General features: G+C 40.2%; 1 protein-coding gene across 4 annotated transcripts in view; it reads right to left on the reverse strand.

Annotated features, from left to right (window-relative positions):
- Positions 1-22,377, reverse strand: part of LOC135548465 (platelet-activating factor acetylhydrolase IB subunit alpha2-like) — a 57,338-nt gene that overhangs the window by 15,771 nt on the left and 19,190 nt on the right. The window contains exons 1-5 of one of the 4 annotated variants that reach the window (XM_064978089.1): positions 18,207-18,599; positions 17,484-17,565; positions 6,370-6,459; positions 4,664-4,780; positions 4,397-4,519 (exon numbers count right to left, since the gene is read on the reverse strand). In XM_064978089.1, the coding sequence (XP_064834161.1) occupies positions 4,397-4,519; positions 4,664-4,780; positions 6,370-6,459; positions 17,484-17,564 (411 nt within the window). In that variant the 5' untranslated portion in view covers position 17,565; positions 18,207-18,599. Of the gene's footprint in view, positions 1-4,396; positions 4,520-4,663; positions 4,781-6,369; positions 6,460-17,483; positions 17,566-18,035; positions 18,600-22,377 lie in introns of those variants that run through there. The other 3 variants (XM_064978087.1, XM_064978088.1, XM_064978090.1) reach the window with 3 other exon arrangements.

The following is a 22,377-nucleotide window of genomic DNA, read 5'->3' on the forward strand; positions in this document are numbered from 1 at the left end:
TGGGGATGCTTTTTTGCAAAGGGGACAGGACGACTGCACCGTATTGAGGGGAGGATGGATGGGGACATGTATCGCGAGATCTTGGCCAATAACCTCCTTCCCTCAGTAAGAGCATTGAAGATGGGTCATGGCTGGGTCTTCCAGCATGACAACGACCCGAAACACACAGCCAGGGAAACTAAGGAGTGGCTCCGTAAGAAGCATCTCAAGGTCCTGGAGTTGTTACGGCTTTCTAGGTGGGAAGGAGTCGGACCAAAATGCGGCGTGTAGATTACGATCCATGTTTATTAAACTGAAGCAACACGAATCTAAATACAAACACTACAAAACAATAAATGTAACGAAAACCGAAACAGCCTATACTGGTGTAAATAAACACAGAACAAGGACAACAGGACACTAAGGACAATCACCCACGAAACACTCAAAGAATATGGCTGCCTAAATATAGTTCCCAATCAGAGACAACGATAAACACCTGCCTCTGACTGAGAACCACTTCAGACAGCCATAGACTTAACTAGAACACCCCACTAAGCCACAATCCCAATACAAACACACCACATACAAAAAACAAAAAAATGAAGACAAACACAAAATACTTCGACCAGGGCGTGACAGGAGTGGCCTAGCCTGTCTCCAGACCTGAACCCAATAGAAAATCTTTGGAGGGAGCTGAAAGTCCATATTGCCCAGCGACAGCCCCGAAACCTGAAGGATCTGGAGATGGTCTGTATGGAGGAGTGGGCCAAAATCCCTGCTGCAGTGTGTGGAAACCTGGTCAAGAACTACAGGAAACGTATGATCCCTGTAATTGCAAACAAAGGTTTCTGTACCAAATATTATGTTCTGCTTTTCTGATGTATCAAATACTTATGTCATGCAATGAAATGCAAATTAATTACTTAAAAATCATACAATGTGATTTTCTGGAGTTTTGTTTTAGATTCAGTCTCTCACAGTTGAAGTGTACCTATGATAAAAATTACAGACCTCAACATGCTTTGTAAGTAGGAAAACCTGCAAAATCAGCAGGTCTTTTTGTTTATAAAGCCCTACTCCACAAGCTTCCAACATTCTTAACATCTTGGTTGAAATTTAGAGTTTCAGGTTATAATACAAGGTCAATGGGTTGGTTAACGATGATGACTCCCTTTGTAACCACAGAGTTCGGAAGATCTACTTTTTCATATCAGGCACCTCGTGTGGAATAGTCACTTCCTTTGAATGATTTGGTGTCCCTGGATAAATTTAGGAAACTGGTTAAGGATTTAAAAAAATTAAATGTATTTGATTATAATGGCTAATGTGTATATTGTATGTAATTGTGTGTGTGCTGATGTGACTATTGTTCCCAGGGCATATTTGTGAATGAGACCTAAGTCTCAATGTGTCTCCCTGGTTAAATAAATACAGGGGTCAAAATCAAATAGCTAAATGATCCTTGGTATGACCATCTTAAAAGAACTCCATATCTTAGCTTAGTAGAAACCCAGCCCCGGGCCCTTAGACTCTAGGGCAGGGATGGGCAACTGGCAGCCCACACCACTTTGAAGGACCACGGATCAATTCCCTTCCATTTTTTAGATTGCCAAATTGGTTTACAATTACCAGCAATGGGGCCCCCATTGATTTTGTTTGTTAGTCTCAGTCATATATCATATTAAAAACTGCAAATATCTCTCCACCCTATGGCAAAATGTGTAGAATTGAAAGAAAATAACTGTAAAACATCTAATTTTCCTTTCCACTCCATAGCAAAACAAGTAGAATGGTTTTACATTAGTTATATAATTGCTAAATCTTCTCTCTGCTCCATGGCAAAATGTATAGAATTACACAAAGTGTACTCTAAAACGTAAAAATGTTCTCTTCCCTGTCAAGACTGTGTCGGGTATGTGGGTAAGCAGATCAGCGAGCAACTGCGGACCTTCTTGAGTTCAGAATTTTTGGTGGCCCCCATCCCCATCAAACTTGCCCCTCCCTGCTCTAGGAGTTTAACACGTATGGACCCAGAACTTAATTGAACATCTGTTCTGTTTAGAGATCCATTTCATAATATGAAAGTGTCCATCATACAACTGGTTTGATTTAAAATTGTATCTTTAATTTATATATCAAGATCATTTGGGCTATTTACTTCATTTTTTCTATTTTAATCAAATATATAATTTAAAAAACAAACATAGTGGTGCCAATTCATATCTTGCAGGAAAATACTTCTCAAGAGAAGACAGGTTAAATGTTCTCGTGTATAGGTCTTTGCCTAGACAATATCCAAAACAACTAACAATACACTGAATTCATACATTTTCAGTAACTGTAAACACAATAATAAATGTGCTGTTTTTCAAACGGAATCAAGGCAGTAAAATGTACCAGAGGCCAACAAAACACAGCTTGTTTGGCAAAAATATCTTAACCCACTATTTTTTCTACGGTGCATCCAGAAAGTATTCAGACCCCTTGACTTTTTCCACATTTTGTTAGGTTACAGTCTTATTCTAAGATGTATTAAATAAATGTTTTTCCTCATCAATCTACACACAATACCAAATAATGACAAAGTGAAAACAGGTTTCTAGAAGCTTTTGAAAATGTATACAAAATTAAAAACAGAAATACCTTATTTACATAAGTATTCAGACCCTTTGCTATGAGACTCAAAATTGAGCTCAGGTGCATCCAGTTTCCATTGATCATTTGCAAAGGCACACACCTGTCTATATAAGGACCCACAGTTGACAGTGCATGTCAGAGCAAAAGCCAAGCCATGACATTGAAGGAAGTGTCCGTAGAGCTCAGAGAAAGGACTGTGTCGAGGCACATATCTGGGGAAAGGTACCAATCTCTGCAGCATTGAAGGTCCCCAAGAACACAGTAGCCTCCAGCATTTTTAAATGGAAGAAGTTTGGAACCACCAAGACTCTTCCTAGAGCTGGTCGCCCGGCCAAACTGAACAATCGGGGAAGAAGGACATTGGTCAGGAAGGTGTCCAAAACCTGATGGTCACTCTGACAGAGCTCCTGAGTTCCTCAGTGGAGATGAGAGAACCTTCCAGAAATACAACCATCTCTGCAGCACTCCACCAATCAGGGTCCTATGGTAGAGTGGCCAGACGGAAGCCTCTCCTCAGTAAAAGGCATACGACAGCCTACTTGGAGATTGCCAAACGGAACCTAAAGGACTGTCAGACCATGAGAAACAAGATTACCTGGTCTGATGAAATCAAGATTGAACTCTTTGGCCTGAATGCCAAGCATCATGTATGGAGGAAACCTGGCACCATCCCTAAGGTGAAGCATGGTGGTGGCAGCAACATGCTGTGGGGATGTTTTTCAGTGGCAGGGACTGGGAGACCAGTCAGGATTGAGGGAAAGATGAACGGAGCAAAGTACAGAGAGATCCTTTATGAAAACCTGCTCCTGAGCGCTCAGGACCTCAGACTGAGGTGAAGGAACACATTCCAACAGGACAACGATCCTAAGCGCACAGCCAAGACAACGCTGGAGTGACTTCGATACAAGTTTCTGAATGTTCTAGAGAGGCCCAGCCACTTGAACCCGATCGAACATCTCTGGAGAGACCTGAAAATAGCTGTGCAGCGATGCTCCCCGACCAACCTGACAGAGCTTGAAAGGATCTGCAGAGAATGAGAGAAACTCCCCAAAAACAAGTGTGCCAAGCTTGTAGTGTCATACTCACGGCTGTAATCGCTGACAAAGGTACTTCAACAAAGTACTGAATTAAAGGGTCTGAATAATTATATAAATGTACTATTTCAGTTTTTTTTATTTATTTATACATTTGTATCAGGTATTGTGTGTAGATTGATGAGGGAAAAAATACATTAATACATTTTAGAATAAGGCTGTAAAGTAACAAAATGTGGAAAAAGCAAAGGGGTCTGAATACTTTCCGAATGCACTGTATTTGGCTGGCTACTCCATGTGCATGTGTAAAACACTGTATTCACTCAATTCATTTTCAAATCATGAAATCAACAATTCAATAAAAAAATATTACATTCCAATTCAATATCCTAACACAAATTCAAAATTATGGAATTCAAATGCAATCTCTGTTGGCAATGAAATCTCTCCATATTTTCAAATACTTTCAAAGTGTATTTCCAAATACATTAAAATATTCAACTACTTGTCTTTTAAATAAAATATATCTGAATACTTACTTTGTATGTACAGTATGTGAAAGTAATTGAGATATTTGAAATAGTATCAGAAACCAGGTCTGGCTCATATAGTACAGTATTGACACTGAGGTAATAAAGCAAACCAAAGGGACAATTACACTTTCTGAATCTGAATGCAAATCCTGCATGAGATTGCATAATGGTACACTCCACTGTACACAAATAACAAAAACTTTCACTTACCAGAACAACAACCTTAGTCTTAGGAAGACGGGAGGTGAGCAGTTGTGCAATGGCAAGGATTCCCCCTGCAACTTGCTCTGCCGAATGCTCATGATTGTTGGTTCCTACCCACACCACCGTCACCTGGAGGGGACCAACGAGGTATTGATTAGTTTAATCATATGTTATAGTTCTGATCTGGATGAAAAGCACTCCAGGACCACAACTGTCCACCTGTGCAGTGCCCTTTCCTCTCTCAGAGCCTGTGCTGGCCCGATTGAGTCTCACCTTAGGCCCAATGTTGTCCAGTTCTCCATTCTGCAGCCTCCACAGCACATTACAGGTGGTGTCTCCCCCGATGCCAAAGTTGAGCGCATGCAGAGGAGAGAAGAGTTCCCGCCAGATCTGTGGAGTGAGTGATGTAGCAGGTTGAGGATCCAGGACAAGGATTAGTGTAAAATACCAGTGTCATAGCAAAAGGTAAACAACTAACACATGCACAGAGGTCTACACACACACAGTATTATAACTGATATAATGCACAGCAACAGGTATTACACACACACACACACACACACACACACACACACACACACACACACACACACACACACACACACACACACACACACACACACACACCAGGGTTTCCGTTGTGGTGCAGGAGAGTTGACCTGCAGCATTCTAATTTAACAGACCTTTAAGAAATTTACAGGACCCATATGCATTGGGTGCATAACCGGATTAGGGCATCCACCTACAGTGCTCAGAATGACAGCAATCACATTTAGTTCATGGTAAATAATCTTAACAGAACATAAAACTCAAGGATGCAATGGCGTCTGTCCTTCTTACCGAATGCACAATTTGAAGTTGTCCATATTTACTTTTCCGAACAGCAAAATCACTAGCCGATGCCAATCTACTATGCCCCATAGTAGAACAGTTAACCTATTCTATTGGTCAGAAATAGCCTATTCCAAACACACACTGGGACAGTTGTGGGACAATAGATCCCAAATTCACACAACCTGTAGGCCTAGGCAACAGTCAAAAAATGTAAACGCAATGAGGCTCATGCAACAGATCAGAATGTTTAGCTTAAAATGTTGGTAAACTATTATTTATTCACATTATAAGCACAAAAATGCGTACATGGCAGTAGGCTACACACGACTGTTCCTTCCCTAGTGCAATCCCCTGAAAAACATTGTCAAAAGCACATCGCACATTTGAGTGGTTTCAAGAGACAGATTAAAATATCCATTACAAATTTTGAAAGGAGGGAGATCTAAAGATGCAAAAACTAACATGAGTTGCTAATATGACTAGGATTGTGCATTTGGCTACTGGACAATGAAAGTTGAATTGAAAACCAATAGAACATGAGAGAAATAGGCTACTGTTTTCAATGGCATATGGAAGTCTATAAAATAACTGCCTGCACGTTTGGTTGGATTTTGGCTAAGCTACTTTGAAGCAAGGTAAAAACATGCCTGATTATATGCAGTAAAACATATGCAGTAAAACATTCAGGTTTCAAACAATTAGGTATACATTTTCAAAATGGATAAGCCTACTGACTCCAGCTCATTGCAAAGTGGTGTGCGACTTGCTGAGGCTTGCCTAGTTGCCTATGTACTTGATTGGCAAATGGTAAATTATCTTTAATTACCAGTTCAGAAATAAAAATAGTAGCTCTTTTTAATCTTGGCCATCGTTTTTAACATGCGATTGCATTAAGAATTGTAGTGGGCAGGTTTCACTCCAGTACCAACCAACAGCTAGCTGTTTGATGAGCTGTAGCAGCAGCTCTCATGCTACATTGACTGGGATAAATCAAAAATGTGTTATTTTGCCGGAGCCAAATTGTATTTATCACCTTTTCATTTATATTTTTGGGGGGCCAAAAGCCAGCTGTTACTGGCTAACGGAAACCCTGACACACACACACACACACAATGTTGTATACACAGGCATCTGTCCTCTCTCACCTCGTACTGCTGCATTAGCTGCACCATGGAGTCTCCAATAAACAGCACCTCTGGCTCTGCATCCTTACACTCCTGAACAAACCGCGTGTGCTGCAGAAACACAACACGTCATCCCCAGGCAGACACTCTACAGCCAAAAAGTTATACAGCTGCCCCATCGAGAGCATCTTGACTGGCTGCATCACCGCTTGGTAAACTCCAGCCACCAAAGACATAAGATTGTTCACTCTGCTACCATCTGGCAATTGGAGACAGCTTCTACCCCCAAGTCATAAGACTGGGCGGTATACCTCATATACACTGTATACAGGGGTATTTAGAAAAAGCCACGGGATGGTTTTTCAATACCATTGAAACTATTTCTTTTAATACATTTGAATATTTGTAACTACTTAAGTGAATCCCTGCAGTCAACTTGCGCAATTCGTTTGGAGATAAAGACTGTGTTCTTAATTTCATATACTTTTCATTATGAAGCTTACTGGTATTTATTAATACTTATTATGGATCCCCATTAGCTGCTGCCAAAGCAGCAGCTACTCTTCTTGGGGTCCAGCAAAATTACGGCAGTTTATACAATTTTAAAAACATTACATTCACAGATTTCACAACACACTGTGTGCCCTCAGGCTCATACTCTCCCCCTACCATATATCTACAGTAGTAAATCAATGTGAATGTATAGTGTGTATGTTATCATTTCTGTGTGTGTGTGTGTGTGTATGCATGTGTCTGTGCCAATGTTTGTGTTGCTTCACAGTCCCCGCTGTTCCATAAGGTGTTTATCTGTTTTTTAAATCTAATTTTACTGCTGGCACGAGTTACTTGATGTGGAATAGAGTTCCATGTAGTCATGACTCTATGTAGTACTGTGTGCCTCCCATAGTCTGTTCTGGACTTGGGGACTGTGAAGAGACCTCGTGGCATGACTTGTGTGCATATGGGTGTCCTAGCTGTGTGCCAGTAGTTTAGACAGACAGCTCGGTGCGTTCAACATGTCAATACCTCTGGTAGTCCCCAGTCACGTCACCTGGTGCTTGTTTACAAGCACACAACAACGAGAGACCAACTGTTGTGCAGCATGCTCCATGTGATGTTTATCAGCTAGATAGCTTATAACTATTATATTAACTGTCTAAAATGTGCTAAATGCTCTGCAGTTTAGATTTAGTTTTCTAATTTACTGTCTTCCGAAATCAAGCGTTCCCTTGGTAACCGCAGAGAATCTCCTCCAGGATCAAGAGCCTTGCTGCCTAATATTTGTTTTGTGCGTGCAACAAACTGAGAAGCACTTGAGTTACTTGTATAGTTTTGGTCAGACACTGTATGAAATGTTTGCAATGCGCTCGTTAGCATTTAGTTAGCATTCTCTATGGGATTTGACATGCACTTGTTAGCATTGCTAACCTTAGGATTACAGAGTATGAGTGGGCTTTGAAAACATCAGCCCTTGTGTTCAGTGCCAGTATTACCAAATATCCCGTTATGGCACAAAGTCGGTATGAAGGTATGACAATCTGGATATCTCCCAAGCCTAAAAGGCGCTGCATGTGATATGGCCTCAGCAGAAGTCAGGGCATTCATACATCTTGCGCTTTGTTGAGCAGCGCAGAGCTGTTGAGCAGAGCTGTTGTCAAGGAAGTGAGTGTGTTTATACAGGACCTCCCGCCCCCACCTACCATCAAACAATCATGTCAATGTGGAGCCCTCCGCATTGTTACAAAATTTGGGAGGCGCACGGTGATTCGTTACAGAGCTCAATTTGGCCTCTGCATGCCTCGGGAGGCTCCGCAATTGCATCACAGCCTCAATATGGAGCCTCAGACCTCATTTTGGAATGAGCATGAATTGGCTTTTACACACAAACAGCTAGAGGTCTTCACGGGTTCAAAAAGTTTAACCCCTTCTGAAATGGACCTGGGGCTGCCCCACCCAGACCGATATGCATAAATAATTGTTTCATATATAGATACCTGCTCCGAACGGACCAGAGAAAAACTAGACCTATTTCGTATAGACCTGGTCAGATCCAGATCCAAGTGAGGGAAACTCATTTTTTAAGCTACTTTATTAACCGGAGCTGATAAAGCGCAAGGAGGAGAGGTGCCACTAGCAGGCAGGGAGAGACAGGAACCGACCAAGTAGACTCGTTCTATAGTAGACTAATAGCTGCCATAGCTAAGTTATTTATCATCAAATATGTTAACGTAGTACCCGTCTTGACTGAGTCAACCTGAGAGAAGCTAGTTACGCTAGCTAATGTTAGCTAGCCAGGCTAATTGATGCTGCATGCATGCACTTTCTCGTCTTACAGTTACAAATAACTCCATTCAGAATATTAAGTAGCAGCCTGCCAGTTCGATCTTGATCGTTGTACCAGATCCTTCTCCTTTAACGTTTAATTCCATTGTTTAGATATCTCCTAACTTTTGCCAAACAGAGGCTCTATGACTGTAACCTATTGCCGCTTTGATGACTTATGATTGGCCGTCCAACAAGAACAATTTACACACGCCACCCTCCACTATTGTGAAAAGCAAGAGCAGCAACATAAACGTCTCCCGCGCTCAAAATTACACATATCCGAGACCCATGACAATCATATCAGAACCGACCGAGGCCCGCAACATTATTTAGAATTCGGGTACAGGATCGGGTATTCGCCTACAGGTGGATCCGTGAAAATCTCTATCGACAACTCGTGGGTGATTCTCCTGAAATTGGTACATTTTGAAAATTCAAAGGCAAAACACTTTTTATTTTGTAACGCCTAATTGCATAAGATTTAAAAAAGGCCATTTTGATTTAAAAAAAATGTATATATATATTTTTAAAAATTATATTTTCATTTTAATCAGTTCTCATTACCGTAACATGTTCATAACCTGGATTTGTATATATTATTTCTGTTTTAAACTATTATGAATGTTTCAAAAGTAAAATACATATACAGAGCTAAATGTAATTTTAATTTTATGGACAGCTCAAATATTTTGAATTCTGTAATATTATTCTAGGAATATTTTACCATTGATGATGCAATTCGGTAATGAGATCCATGTTACGGTAGATGAGACCGAATTACGGTAATGAACAAACAGTACTTCATCATGAGCAAAAAATATATAATTTTGAACCATATTAACCATCTGAAGCATTAAGAAAAACAAATAATTAACTACACACCACTGACCAGCTCTACCCGCCCCCCCCTCCCAGTACTTCACATTTTTTCTGTGTTCTTTAGGAGTGAAGTCTGCCACAGACTTAGTGTGTAAATATTTGTATGAACATAAGATTCAACAACTGAGACGTAAACTGAACAAGTTCCACAGACATGTGACTAACAGAAATTGAATAATGTGTCCCTGAACAAAGGGGGGTCAAAATCAAAAGTAACAGTCAGTATCTGGTGTGGCCACCAGCTGCAGTAAGTACGAAAGTGCATCTCCTCCTCGTGGACTGGACCAGATTTGCCAGTACTTGCCGTGAAATGTTACCCCACTCTTCCACCAAGGCACCTGCAAGTTCACGGACATTTCTGGGGGGAATGGCTCTAGCCCTCACCCTCCGATCCAACAGGTCCCAGGCGGTGCTCAATGGGATTGAGATCCGGGCTCTTCGCTGGCCATGGCAGAACACTAACATTCCTGTCTTGCAGGAAATCACGTACAGAACGAGCAGTATGGCTGGTGGCATTGTCATGCTGGAGGGTCATGTCAGGATGACATTTTGTACAGTTTACTTACTGTTAGTCAGCACCTCTAACTTTTTGGGGATGTGCCATGTGCCATGCTTTTCACAAGATAAATACACATCCCAAAAAAGTTAGAGGTGCTGACTAACAGTAAGTAAACTGTAGGCTATAAAAATAGTTGCACACTCTCTATATACAGTGCATTCGGAAAGTATTCAGAGCCTGTGATTTTCCCCCCATATTGTTACACTACAGCCTTATTCTAAAACGTATTAAATATTTTCCACCCCTCTCAATCTACACAAAATACCCCATAATGAGCAAATACAGGTTTAGACATTTTTACAAATGTATTACTAATTTTAAAAAAGAAATGTCACATTTACATAAGTATTCAGACCCTTTACTCAGTACTTTGTTTAAAGCACCTTTGGCAGTGATTACAGCCTTGAGTCTTCTTGGGTATGACACTACAAGTTTGGCACACCAGTATTTGGGAGTTCTCCCAGTCTTCTCTGCAGATCCTCTCAAGCTCTGTCAGGTTGGATGGAGTGTGTCGTTGCACAGCTATTTTCAGGTCTCTCCAGAGATGTCCAGTCTCTGGCTGGGCCACTCAAGGAGATTGAGACTTGTTTTGAAGCCACTCCTGCATTGTCTTGGCTGTGTGCTTAGGGTCGTTGTCTAGTTGAAAGGTGAACCTTCACCCCAGTCTGAGGTCCTGAGCACTCTGGAGCAGGTTTTCGTCAAGGATATTTCTGTACTTTGCTCCGTTCATCTTTCCCTCGATCCTGACTAGTCTTCCAGTCCCTGCCGCTGAAAAACATCCAAACATCATGATGCTGTCACTAAGCTTCATCATAGGGATGGTGCCAGGTTTCCTCTAAACGTTTGGCATTCAGGCCAAGAATTCAATCTTGGTTTCATCAGATCAGAGAATCTAGTTTCTCATGGTCTAAGAGTCCAGCTCTAGGAAGAGTCTTGGTAGTTTCAAACCTCCATTTTAGAATGATGGAGGCCACTGTGTTCTTGGGGGACCTTCAATGCAGCAGAAATTTGATGGTACCCTTCCCCAGATCTGTGCCTCGAAACAATCCTGTCTCGGAGGTCTACACACAATTCCTTTGACCACATACGCAAGAAGACTCGAGGCGTTTTGCCCCCCGACATGTGGGACCTTATATAGACAGGTGTGTGCATTTCCAAACATGTCCAATTAATTGAATTTACCACAGGTGGACTTCAATCAAGTTGTAGAAACATCTCAAGGATGATCATTGGAAATAGGGCGTACCTGAGCTCAATTTCGAGTCTCATAGCAACGGGTTTGAATACTTACGCAAGTAAGGTATTTCTGTTTATTATTTTTAAGACATTTGCAAACATTTCTAAAAACCTGTTTTTGCTTTGTCATTATGGGGCTTCGTGTGTAGATGGATGGGGAAAAAATATTCCATCCATTTTAGAATAAGGCTGTAACCTAACAAAATGTGGAAAAGGGAAGGGTCTGCACTGTAAGCTCCCAGTAACGTAATGCATTGGGTAAACCACCAGTTTTGGCATCATCTTCTATTCATATAATGAAAATTAATGTTGGAATTTGAGTGTAATGTCCCCTTAACACAATTCATATCAAAGTTCGTCAGTTGCTTTCAGATCTCAAAAGTAGTGTAATCTCAAGAAGAGTCTAAATCGCATGCCAACAATTAGAACATCATACTATATGTCTCCACCCAAATGGTTTGTATTGCTTTTATTCAGAACCCCATTAGCTGTTGAAGAAGCAGCAGCTATTCTTCCTGGGGTCCACACAAAACATGAAAAATACAGAACACTAATGGACAGGAAGACAAATATTAACTAACACTAGGACTAAATAACAATATGACTATTTTAAAAAGTAATAAGAAGAACTTGAAAATAAAGAAAAATAAATTAATAATACTACAAATAATGTGTGGGTGTCTCCTCATTGTTCCTTGAGGTGTTTTCTTTTATATCTTCTTTTTATTTTATTTTAAAGAGATTGTATTGTTTGCCTGAGTCAGAAGAGAAGTCCATGTAGTCATTGCTCTATACAGTACTGTGCATCTCCCAGCCTCTGTTCCTGACTGAGAAGAGACCCCGATTGTGTGTCTTGTGGGATATGTATAGGTTTTGAGTTGTGTTAACTGGCTGAAAATACAATTCTGTACTTTCAGCATGTCAATACTTCTTACAAAGAACAGCAGTGATGCGGTCAATCTATCATCCACTCTGAACCAGGAGAGTCTGACCTGCATGTTATTGACATTGGCCCGCCGTGTACATTTGAGGGCCAGACGTGCTGCTCTGTTCTGGGTCAGCTGCAGCATTCTCTGTCCTTTTTCCACCACACATGACCATACAACTGGGCAATAGTCAAGATGCAACAAAACCAGAGCTTGCAGGACTTTTTGGTTGCATGCGATGTTAAAAAAAGCAGATCATCTCGTTATCACAGACAAACCTCTCCACATCTTTACAACAATATAATAAATATGCTTTGACCATGAAAGTTTACAATCTAATATAACACCAAGAAGTTTAGTCTTCAGTGGAAAAGATAACAACCACAAATCAGGAAAAATTTTGGTGCTCAACTTTTCCATTCATTTTGGATCGTTTGCATACAGCTGAGCTGAATCTACAAAACAGATGGTCTAGGATGGCTGAAGACCACTTTTGAGTTCTGAAAACAGACAAAATGTAGATTTTTAAGTGTAATGTGTCTTTAAAAAACAAAGTGTTTCCCTTATATTTTAATTTTGCAGTGGTGGGAAACGAAATAGTCCTGGAAGGGGCGGTGGTTGGTCAGAATATTTTCCTCCAGGTTTCCCCTCTTAAAAATCACTTTTCTAAAAGAAAAACAACAAAATTGAATGTGCTAACAATGCTTAAACCACACCAGGAGTCCAATCTGCACTCCAAAAAAATCTGTTCATGCACTTTCTAATCTATTATACTGTAAATAGTTGAATCAATAATATTGCTCAAAGTAATACAAAGTTATGGTAATGGTCATGTAAAATGGCTAAACTGTGTTAAGAGGACAATTATCAATTTAAACATAATAAAAAGAGAGACCAGCTTACCTTGTAGCCATCTTTGATCTTCTCTTCTTAGTAATGCATTATGGGTTCAAATAAATAAACAAAAACACTGTACTTTGTACAGGAACATCAAGAAATAATATGGTAATGTGAAACACATGCTAAGACATTTTAGACCAAACATATGACTAGTTTGTAATGGGAATACCTAGAAATGATAACGGTCTTTGAATATGTAGCACTTTAAACAATATTTCATAGGTTTTAATTAAATATGTTAGTTATTTTGGTAACACTTTACTTGACACCCAGCGTAAAAACACATTATGACATGGACATAACCATGTCATAACAGCTGACATAGCTTATAAGCTGTCATAATGTGGTCAAAACACTGTCATGACCCATATATACACCTGTTGTGACATATATTGCATTATTTTATGGCTGGTTATGACATAAGCATGTCAAAACCCACGTTTATTCAAAGATTTTTTCCCTGCCAAGAACTTTCCTTTCATTTGAAAGTTTAAGTTTAAGTCTTTTGTTGTTGTAATGAATTCCATTTTTTTCATCATATTTTAAATAACTTGTAGAAAATACACTTTATGACGAATATCATAAGGCATTATGACCATCCTGTGTCACTTATGACTAAGAAAATACACTTTATGACACAGTCAAGAAGCATTACGACCATCATAATCTTATAAAATAGATAGGCCTATGAGGTACACGCCCTTATGTCAGTCATCAGTCCTGCCACTGAAATCTGTTCCTACATTCATCAGAAACAGAGCACTGGGGTAGGTGCATGTCTGACATCAATGTGTGCACAATTACCATGATCATTTAATATGGTCAATTTCTGAAAATGTAATATAACATAGCCTACTTGTCAACAGTATGTTTATGGTGTAATGGAATGTTTTGCCTTGTGTTGGTTGACATTTATGTATGTGTCATAGTCAGCCACAAAATAATGCAACATATCACAACAGGTCTAAATATATGTGTAATGACAGTGTTATGTCAGCTGTTATGACATATGACATGGATACGACCATAACGTGTTATGATGCTGTGTGTCAAGTAAAGCGTTACCGTTATTTTTAGCAATTAAATGCATGTAAAGTCCTTGGACCCGAAAGTATTACAGAAATGAGACTATTATTAAAAAATGTTACACTTAAGATTTAAGCCCAAAACAGATTAAAGAGCCAGAAACCAAGCATAGTGAGCCTTAATATGAAAGTAAATGATTTACGAGTCCCTTTAGTATTCACACCCCCAGCCTGAATTGAAAATGGATTAAATTGAGATTTGTCATCACTGGCCTACACACAATACCCCATAACGTCAAAGTTGAATTGTTTTTTGTTGTTTGTTTTTTTACAAATTAATACAATTTGAAAAGCTTAAATGTCTTGAGTCAATAATTATTCAACCCCGTTGTAATGGCAAGCCTAAATAAGAGTAAAAATGTTTTATTTTTTTTATTTTACTTGGCAAGTCAGTTAAGAACAAATTCTTATTTTCAATGACGGCCTAGGAACAGTGGGTTAATTGCCTGTTCAGGGGCAGAACGACAGATTTGTACCTTGTCAGCTCGGGGGTTTGAAATTGCAACCTTCCGGTTACTAGTCCAACGCTCTAACCACTAGGATACCCTGCCGCCCCATGTGCTTAACAAGTAACATAATAAATTGCATGGACTGTTGAACATGATTTTTGAAGGACTGGCTCATCTCTGTAGCCCACACATACAATTATCTGTAAGGTCCCTCAGTCGAGCAGTGAATTTCAAACACAGATCGAACCACAAAGACCAGGGAGGTTTTCTAATGCCTCGCAAAGAAGGTAACCTATTGGTAGATGGGTAAAAAATAAAACAAGGCACTAAAGTAAACCTGCAAAAAATGTGGTAAAGCAAGTAACTTTTTGTCCCGAACACAAAGTGTTATATTTGGGGAAAATCCAATACAACACCCTACTGATTACCACTCTCCAAATGTTCAAGCAGAGTGGTGGCTGGATCATGTTATGGGTATGCTTGTAATCATTAAGGACTGGGTCGTTTTTCAGTATAAAAAGAAATGGAATGGCGTTAAGCACAGGCAATCTCCTAGAGGAAAACTTGGTTCAGTCTGCTTTCCACTAGACACTGGGAGATGAATTCACCTTTCAGGAGGACAATAACCTAAAACACAAGGCCAAATTTACACTGGAGCGGCTTACCAAGAAGACAGTGAATGTTCCTGAGTGGCCGAGTTACAGTTTTGACTTAAATCTGCTTGAAAATCTATGGCAAGACTTGTAAATGGTTGTTCAGCAATGATCAACAACCAATTTGACAGAGCATGTAACATTTTGAAAAGAATAATGGGCAAATGTTGTACAATCGAGGAGTGAAAAGCTCTTAGATCAACTCAGGTGAATACTTATGTAAATGAGATACTGTATTTCTGCATTTAATTGTCAATAAATTTGCTAGCATTTCTAAAAACTGGTTTTCACTTCGTCATTATGGGGAATTGTGTGTAGATGAATGAGAACAAAAATGTATTTACAAAAATGTATTTAATAAAATGTGTAATTTAGGCCTTTCTGAAGGCACTGTATCTGAATTCATCACAGACATGGTTTAATGAGAATCACCCACACACACATCATATGCTGCTGCTACTCAGTTCTTTATTTTAATCGATATCTATCCTGATGCCTAGTCACTTTACCCTGCCTTGATGAACATACTGTTTCTAGCTCAAATACATCATACCCCTGCAAATTGATCTGATACGGGTACTCCCTTGTATATAGCTCCATTCTTGTGCATTTTATTCCTTGTGTTACTAGTACTCCCTGTATATACACACTACATGACCAAAAGTATACGGATATCTGCTCGTCCAACATCTCATTCCAAAATCATGGGCATTAATGGTGTTGGTCCACTCTTCTAGGAAGGCTTTCCACTAGATGTTGGAACATTGCTGTGGGGACTTGATTCCATTCAGCCACAAGAGCATTAGTGAGGTCAGGCACTGATGTTGGGCGATTAGGCCTAGCTCGCAGTCTGCCTTCCAATTCATCCCAAAGGTGTTTGATAGGGTTGAGACCAGGGCTCTGTGCAGGCCAGTCAAGTTCTTCCACACCAATCTCGACAAACCATTTCTGTATGAACCTCACTTTGTAAGCACAGACACATCTAGAATGTCATTGTATGCTTTAGCGGTAAGATTTCCCTTCACTGGAACTAAGAGGCCTAGCCCAAACAGTGAAGAAACAGCCCCAAACCATTATTCCTCTTCCACTAAACTTTACAGCTGGCATTATGCATTGGGGCAGGTAGCATTCTCCTGGCATCCGCCAAACCCAGATCCGTCAGTTGGACTGCCCGATGGAGAAGTGTGGTTCATCGTTGGCGGCGAGATTTACATCACTCCAGCCGGTGCTTGGCATTGCACATGGTTATCTTAGGCTTGTGTGCGGCTGCTCAGCCATGGAAACCCCTTTTCATGAAGCTCCAGACGAACAGTTCTTGTGCTGAAGTTGCTTCCAGAGGAAGTTGGGATCTCGGTAGTGAGTGTGGCAACCGAGGACAGACGATTTTTACGCACTACGCACATCAGCACTTGGCGTTCCCGTTCTGTGAGCTTGTGTGGCCTACCACTTCACAGCTGAGCCATTGTTTCTCCTATACGTTTTCATTTCACAATAACAGCGCATACAGTTGACCGGGGAAGCTCTAATTTAGCAGAACAACTGACTTGTTGGAAAGGTGGCATCCTAGGTGCCACATTCAGTCACTGAGTTCTTCAGTAAAGACATTCTACTGCCAATGTTTGTCTATGGAGGTTGTGTGCTCGATTTTATACACCCGTCTGCAACGTGTGTGACTAAAATAGCCAAATCCACTAATTCGAAGGGGTGTCCACATACTTTTGTATATATAGTGTAGCTCCATTCTTGTGTATTTTATTCCTTGTGTTACTATTTTTCTTTTCATTATTTGTTTTAAACTCTGCATCGTTGGGAAGGGCTAGTAAGCAAGCATTTCACCGTTAAGTCTACACCTGTTGTATTTGGTGCATGTACCAACTAGAATTTGATTTTTTACATATTGGTGGAGATGGAGATTGAATTTAAGATGGACATGATTCTCTGTTCCATCCATGTTAGGTTCTCTCTATGTGTTCTACACACACACACACACACACACACACACACACACACACACATACGTATTACCATGAATCAGTGACCTTAGGTTTTGCAGAGTCCGAGTCCTTCAGGTCAGTTACTGACAGGACAGTATGGTGTAGTTAGAGGCATTAGGGTCGACTAACCTGGGACATCCAGCGGTCGTCTCCCTGTATATCCTCCACTGCCTGGGCCACTGCTGCTGGGTTCTTCTCATCACTACTCATCCTATCAGACACACATCACAGAGGAATTAACGTTACAACACACACACAATAAAAAATAATATGTCCATTAATATGCCCTGAAGAATAACACCTGGTAGGTTTTTATTGACAAAGTTGTTGAGGCTAGCTTCTAGCTTTCGGTTTGTGCACAGAGTGGGTGGTTAGACAACATTGCCTGCTGGGAGGCCTCACAGACAGCCAGGGGTGGGATGGTAGGAAGAATCTAATGACAACACCAATGCGAGGGAAATGAAGGCAATGGGCTGGAATTTCGTACACATCGTATCTACTGATAACAACAACCCACTGTCCTTAGCGCTAGCAGTTCAGCAAGTTTAATTTGTGTTTGAATTATGAAAGGACAACGCTAGACGACCCAAGAAGCAGCGTTAATAAATGCAGACTGTCGCTGTTGTCTCTCCCGACAAACACACAGAAAGCCCGCGAGTCAGTCAGCCCTACCCCTTGTACCTGAAAGCTTCTGATGATGGTTAGTTCTTGTCAATATAACCAGAATATTTCCTCGCGCATGGATGCTGCACGGCTCCAATGTTTTGCATCCAATGATGATAGTGCGTCGGTGCAGATTCTGCTCTCGCGCTTGGATGCTAGCAAGCTAACGTTAGCTGGCTAGCAACTCACCCTGATAAAGTAGCTCCTCGTTTCCTGTCAATAAAGAACTACGATATAGCTACTCTATTACTCTAACAATGAACTATCTGCAAAATAAATGTCTAAGAGATTGTTCTAAATGTGAAACTTATCGGTCGAGTCGACCCAACCTCCCGCTCTTCAGCATCCGACGTTTCCTTTTTTGCTCCCTCCCTTTCGCTCTCCAGCAGGGTTGCCAGGTCAAGTTAAAATTTCTAGCCAAATTACTTCCGATAATGTTCACAAAAGACCTGAACTAGACACATCATTTTCACAGCAAGAGATGAGTTTCCATATTAATAAAATAAAACTTTTTCCTATAACGTTATCGAGCCAATTAAGAAGGAATATCAGAGTAACTTCAAACGACTTCTAACGACGAAAATTCTTGTTTCCTCAAAATAATAAGTATTGCAAGTTATAACATGACGTAATAAAGGAAGTTGAATATGTGGCAAGATAAAAGATAATTCACCATTATTAAACTCGTTAGATCATTTGCACAAGGGGGTATGGTATATGGCCAACATACCAGCGAATGGCTATTCTTAAGCATGAGGCAACGGCAGACGTTAGCCGTGGGATATTGGTCATATACCGCAAACACCGGGATTCCTTATTGCTATAATAAACTGGTTACCAAAGTAATTCCAACAGTAAAAAGTAATGTTTTGTCATACCCGTGCTATATGGTCTGATATACTACGGCTTTCAGCCAATCAGCATTCAGGGCTCAAACCAGGTATATAATTAAGCAAAAAGGCCTGGGGAGGGTGTGGTATATGGCAAATGCTAAGAGGAGGGGCTCCAACCACCTGGTTCATAATTGTACATTAATCCCCTTTGCGCATGTATTTGTATTTATTATGGATCCCAATTAACTTGTGCCAAGGCAGCAGTTACTCTTCCTGGGGTCTGACAAAATTAAGGCAGTTATACAATTTTAAAAACATTACAATACATTCATAACAGATTTTACAACACACAAAATGTGTGGCCTTAGGCCCCTACTCCACTACCGCATTATCTACAACACAAAATCTATGTGTACATGTGTGTATAGTGCATATGTTATCATATGTGTGTATGCATGTGTCTGTGCCTATGTTTGTGTTGCTTTACAGTCCCCACTGTTCCATAAGGTGTATTTTTATCTGTTTTTTAAAACCTGATTCTACTGCTTGCATGAGTTACCTGATGTAGAACAGAGATCCATGTAGTTATGGCTCTATGTAGTACTGTGCACCTCCCATCATCTGTTCTGGACTTGGGGACTGTGAATAGACCTCTGGTGGCATGCATGGGTGTCTGATCTGTGTGCTGGTGTGGCAGGTAGCCTAGTGGTTAGAGCGTTGAACTAGTAACCAAAAGGTTGAAAGATCGAATCCCTAAGCTGGCAAGGTAAAAATCTGTTGTTCTTCCCCTGAACAAGGCAGTTAACCCACTCTTCCTAGGCAGTCAATTAGAATAAGAATTTGTTCTTAACTGACTTGCCTGGTGAAATAAAAACAGACAGCTTGGTGTTTTCAGCATGAGTGTACCACTCCCAAATACAAGTAGTGATGAAATCAATCTCTTTGAGATTGACATGCATATTTTTAATGTTTTCTCACTAAGGGCCGGCTGTGCTGCCCTCTTCTGAGCCAATTGCAATTTTCCTAAGTCCCACTTTGTGGCACCTGACCACATGACTGGACAGTCGTCCAGGTGCTACAAAAGCCTGTTGGATCTGCCTTGTTGATAATGCTCTTTGTTAAGTGTTGCAGTCATTTCAGTCGCTGTAATAGCTGACGTGTATATTTTTGAGTCATCTGTATACATAGAAACTCTGGCTTTACTCAAAGCCAGTGGCATGTCGTTAGTAAAGATTGAAGAAAGGATGGGACCTAGACAGCTGCCCTGGGGAATTCCTGATTCTACCTGGATATTGTGGGAGAGGCTTCGCTAAAATAACATCATCTGTGTTCTGTTAGGTAACAAACCAGATGGGATGACGTATCGCTGCAAGGTTCTGTGGTAGCCATGCTGGTTAAATGTGCCTTGAATTCTAAATAAATCACTGACAGTGTCACCAGCAAGGCAACCCCCACACATCACACCTCCTCCATGCTTCACAATGGGAAACACACATGCGGAGATTATCCGTTCACCTACTCTGCGTCTCACAAAGACACGGCGGTTGGAACCAAAAATCTCAATTTGGACTCATCATACCAAAGGACAGATTTCCACTGGTCTAATGTCCATTGCGCGTGTTTCTTGGCCCAAGCAAGTCCCTTCTTCTTATTGGTGTCCTTTAGTAGTGGTTTCTTTGCAGCAATTCGACCACAGAGGCCTAATTTACACAGTCTCCTCTGAACAGTTGATGTTGAGATGTGTCTGTTACTTGAACTCTGTGAAACAATTATTTGGGCTGCAATTTCTGAGGCTGGTAACTCTAATGAACTTATCCTCTGCAGCAGAGGTAACTCTGGGTCTTCCTTTCCTGTCGTGGTCCTCATGAGAGCCAGTTTCATCATAGCGCTTCATGTTTTTTATGACTGCACTTGAGAAACTTTTCCGGATTGACTGACCTTCATGTCTTAATGTACCTTGTCACAACACAACTGACTGGCTCAAACGCATTAAGAAGGAAAGAAATTCCACAAATTAATTTTTAACAAGGCACACTTGTTATTTGAAATGCATTCCAGGTGACTAACTCATAAAGTTGTCTGAGAGAATACCAAGAGTGTCTAAAGCTATCATCAAGGCAAAGGGTGGCTACTTTGAAGAATCTGAAATATAAAATATATATTTTGATTTGTTGAACACTTATTTTCCTACTACATGATTCCATACGTGTTATTTCATAGTATTTCATAGTTTTTCATAGTTTTGATGTCTTTACTATTGTTCTACAATGTAGAAAATAGTACACTTGGGTGAAGGTTCACCTTCCAACAGGACAACGACCCTAAGCACACAGCCAAGACAACCAAGAAGACTCGGGGCTGTAATCGCTGCCAAAGTTGCTTCAACAAAGTACTGAGTAAAGGGTCTGAATACTTATGTAAATGTGACATTCCTTTTTTTTCCACACAAAAAAAGTTTTTACTTTGTCATCATGGAATATTGTGTGTAGATTGATGAGGGAAAAAAAACTATTCCATCCATTTTAGAACAAGCCTGTAATGTAACAAAATGTGGAAAAAGTGAAGGGGTCTGAAAACTTTCCAAATACACTTTATGTCTAACTACAGTATACATGTTTGAGGGTTACTACTACAATACATAATTCAAAACATGAAAACATTACTACATAAAACCATTAAATACAGTTGGAATGTAGTTTCCATCAAACATAAAAACAACAACATGGATAAATAAATTTAGATTGTAAGGACTGCACTTTACTTTTGCATTACCCATATATACTGAACAAAAATATAAGCGCAACATGCAACAATTTCAAAGACATTACTGATATACAGTTCATATGAGGAAATCAGTCAATTTAAATAAATCTTTAAGCCCTAATCTATGGATTTCACATGACTGTGAATACAGATATGCATCTGCTGGTCACAGATACAATACCATAAAAAATGGGCCTCACAATGGGCCTCAGGATCTTGTCACAGTATTTCTATGTATTCAAATTGCCATCGATAAAATGTTAATTGTCCGTAGCTTATACCTGCCCATACCATAACCTCCACCATAATGTCAACATTGTTCACATTAGCAAACCACTCGCCCACACGACGCCATACACGTAGTCTGTGGTTGTGAGGCTGGTTTGACGTACTGCCATATTATCTAAAACGACGTTGTGAGGCGGCTTATGGTAGAGAAATGAACATTCAATCTCTGGCAACAGCTCTGGTGGACATTCCTGCAGTCAGCATGCCAATTGCATGCTCCTTCAAAACTTGAGACATCCGTGGCATTGTGTTGTGTGACAAAACTGTACATTTTAGAGTGGCTTTTTATTGTCCCCAGAACAAGGTGCACCTGTGTAATGGTCATCGGTTTCTTGATATGCCACACTTGTCAGGTGGATAGAATATCTTGGCAATGGAGAAATACTTACTAACAGGGAGGTAAACACATTTGTTCACAATTTTTTTTTAAAGAAATAAGCTTTTTGTGCTTTTTTTCAACCAACACTTTACATGTT

This window comes from Oncorhynchus masou, chromosome 11, assembly GCF_036934945.1.
Source record: "Oncorhynchus masou masou isolate Uvic2021 chromosome 11, UVic_Omas_1.1, whole genome shotgun sequence".
Taxonomy (NCBI): Eukaryota; Metazoa; Chordata; class Actinopteri; order Salmoniformes; family Salmonidae; genus Oncorhynchus; species Oncorhynchus masou.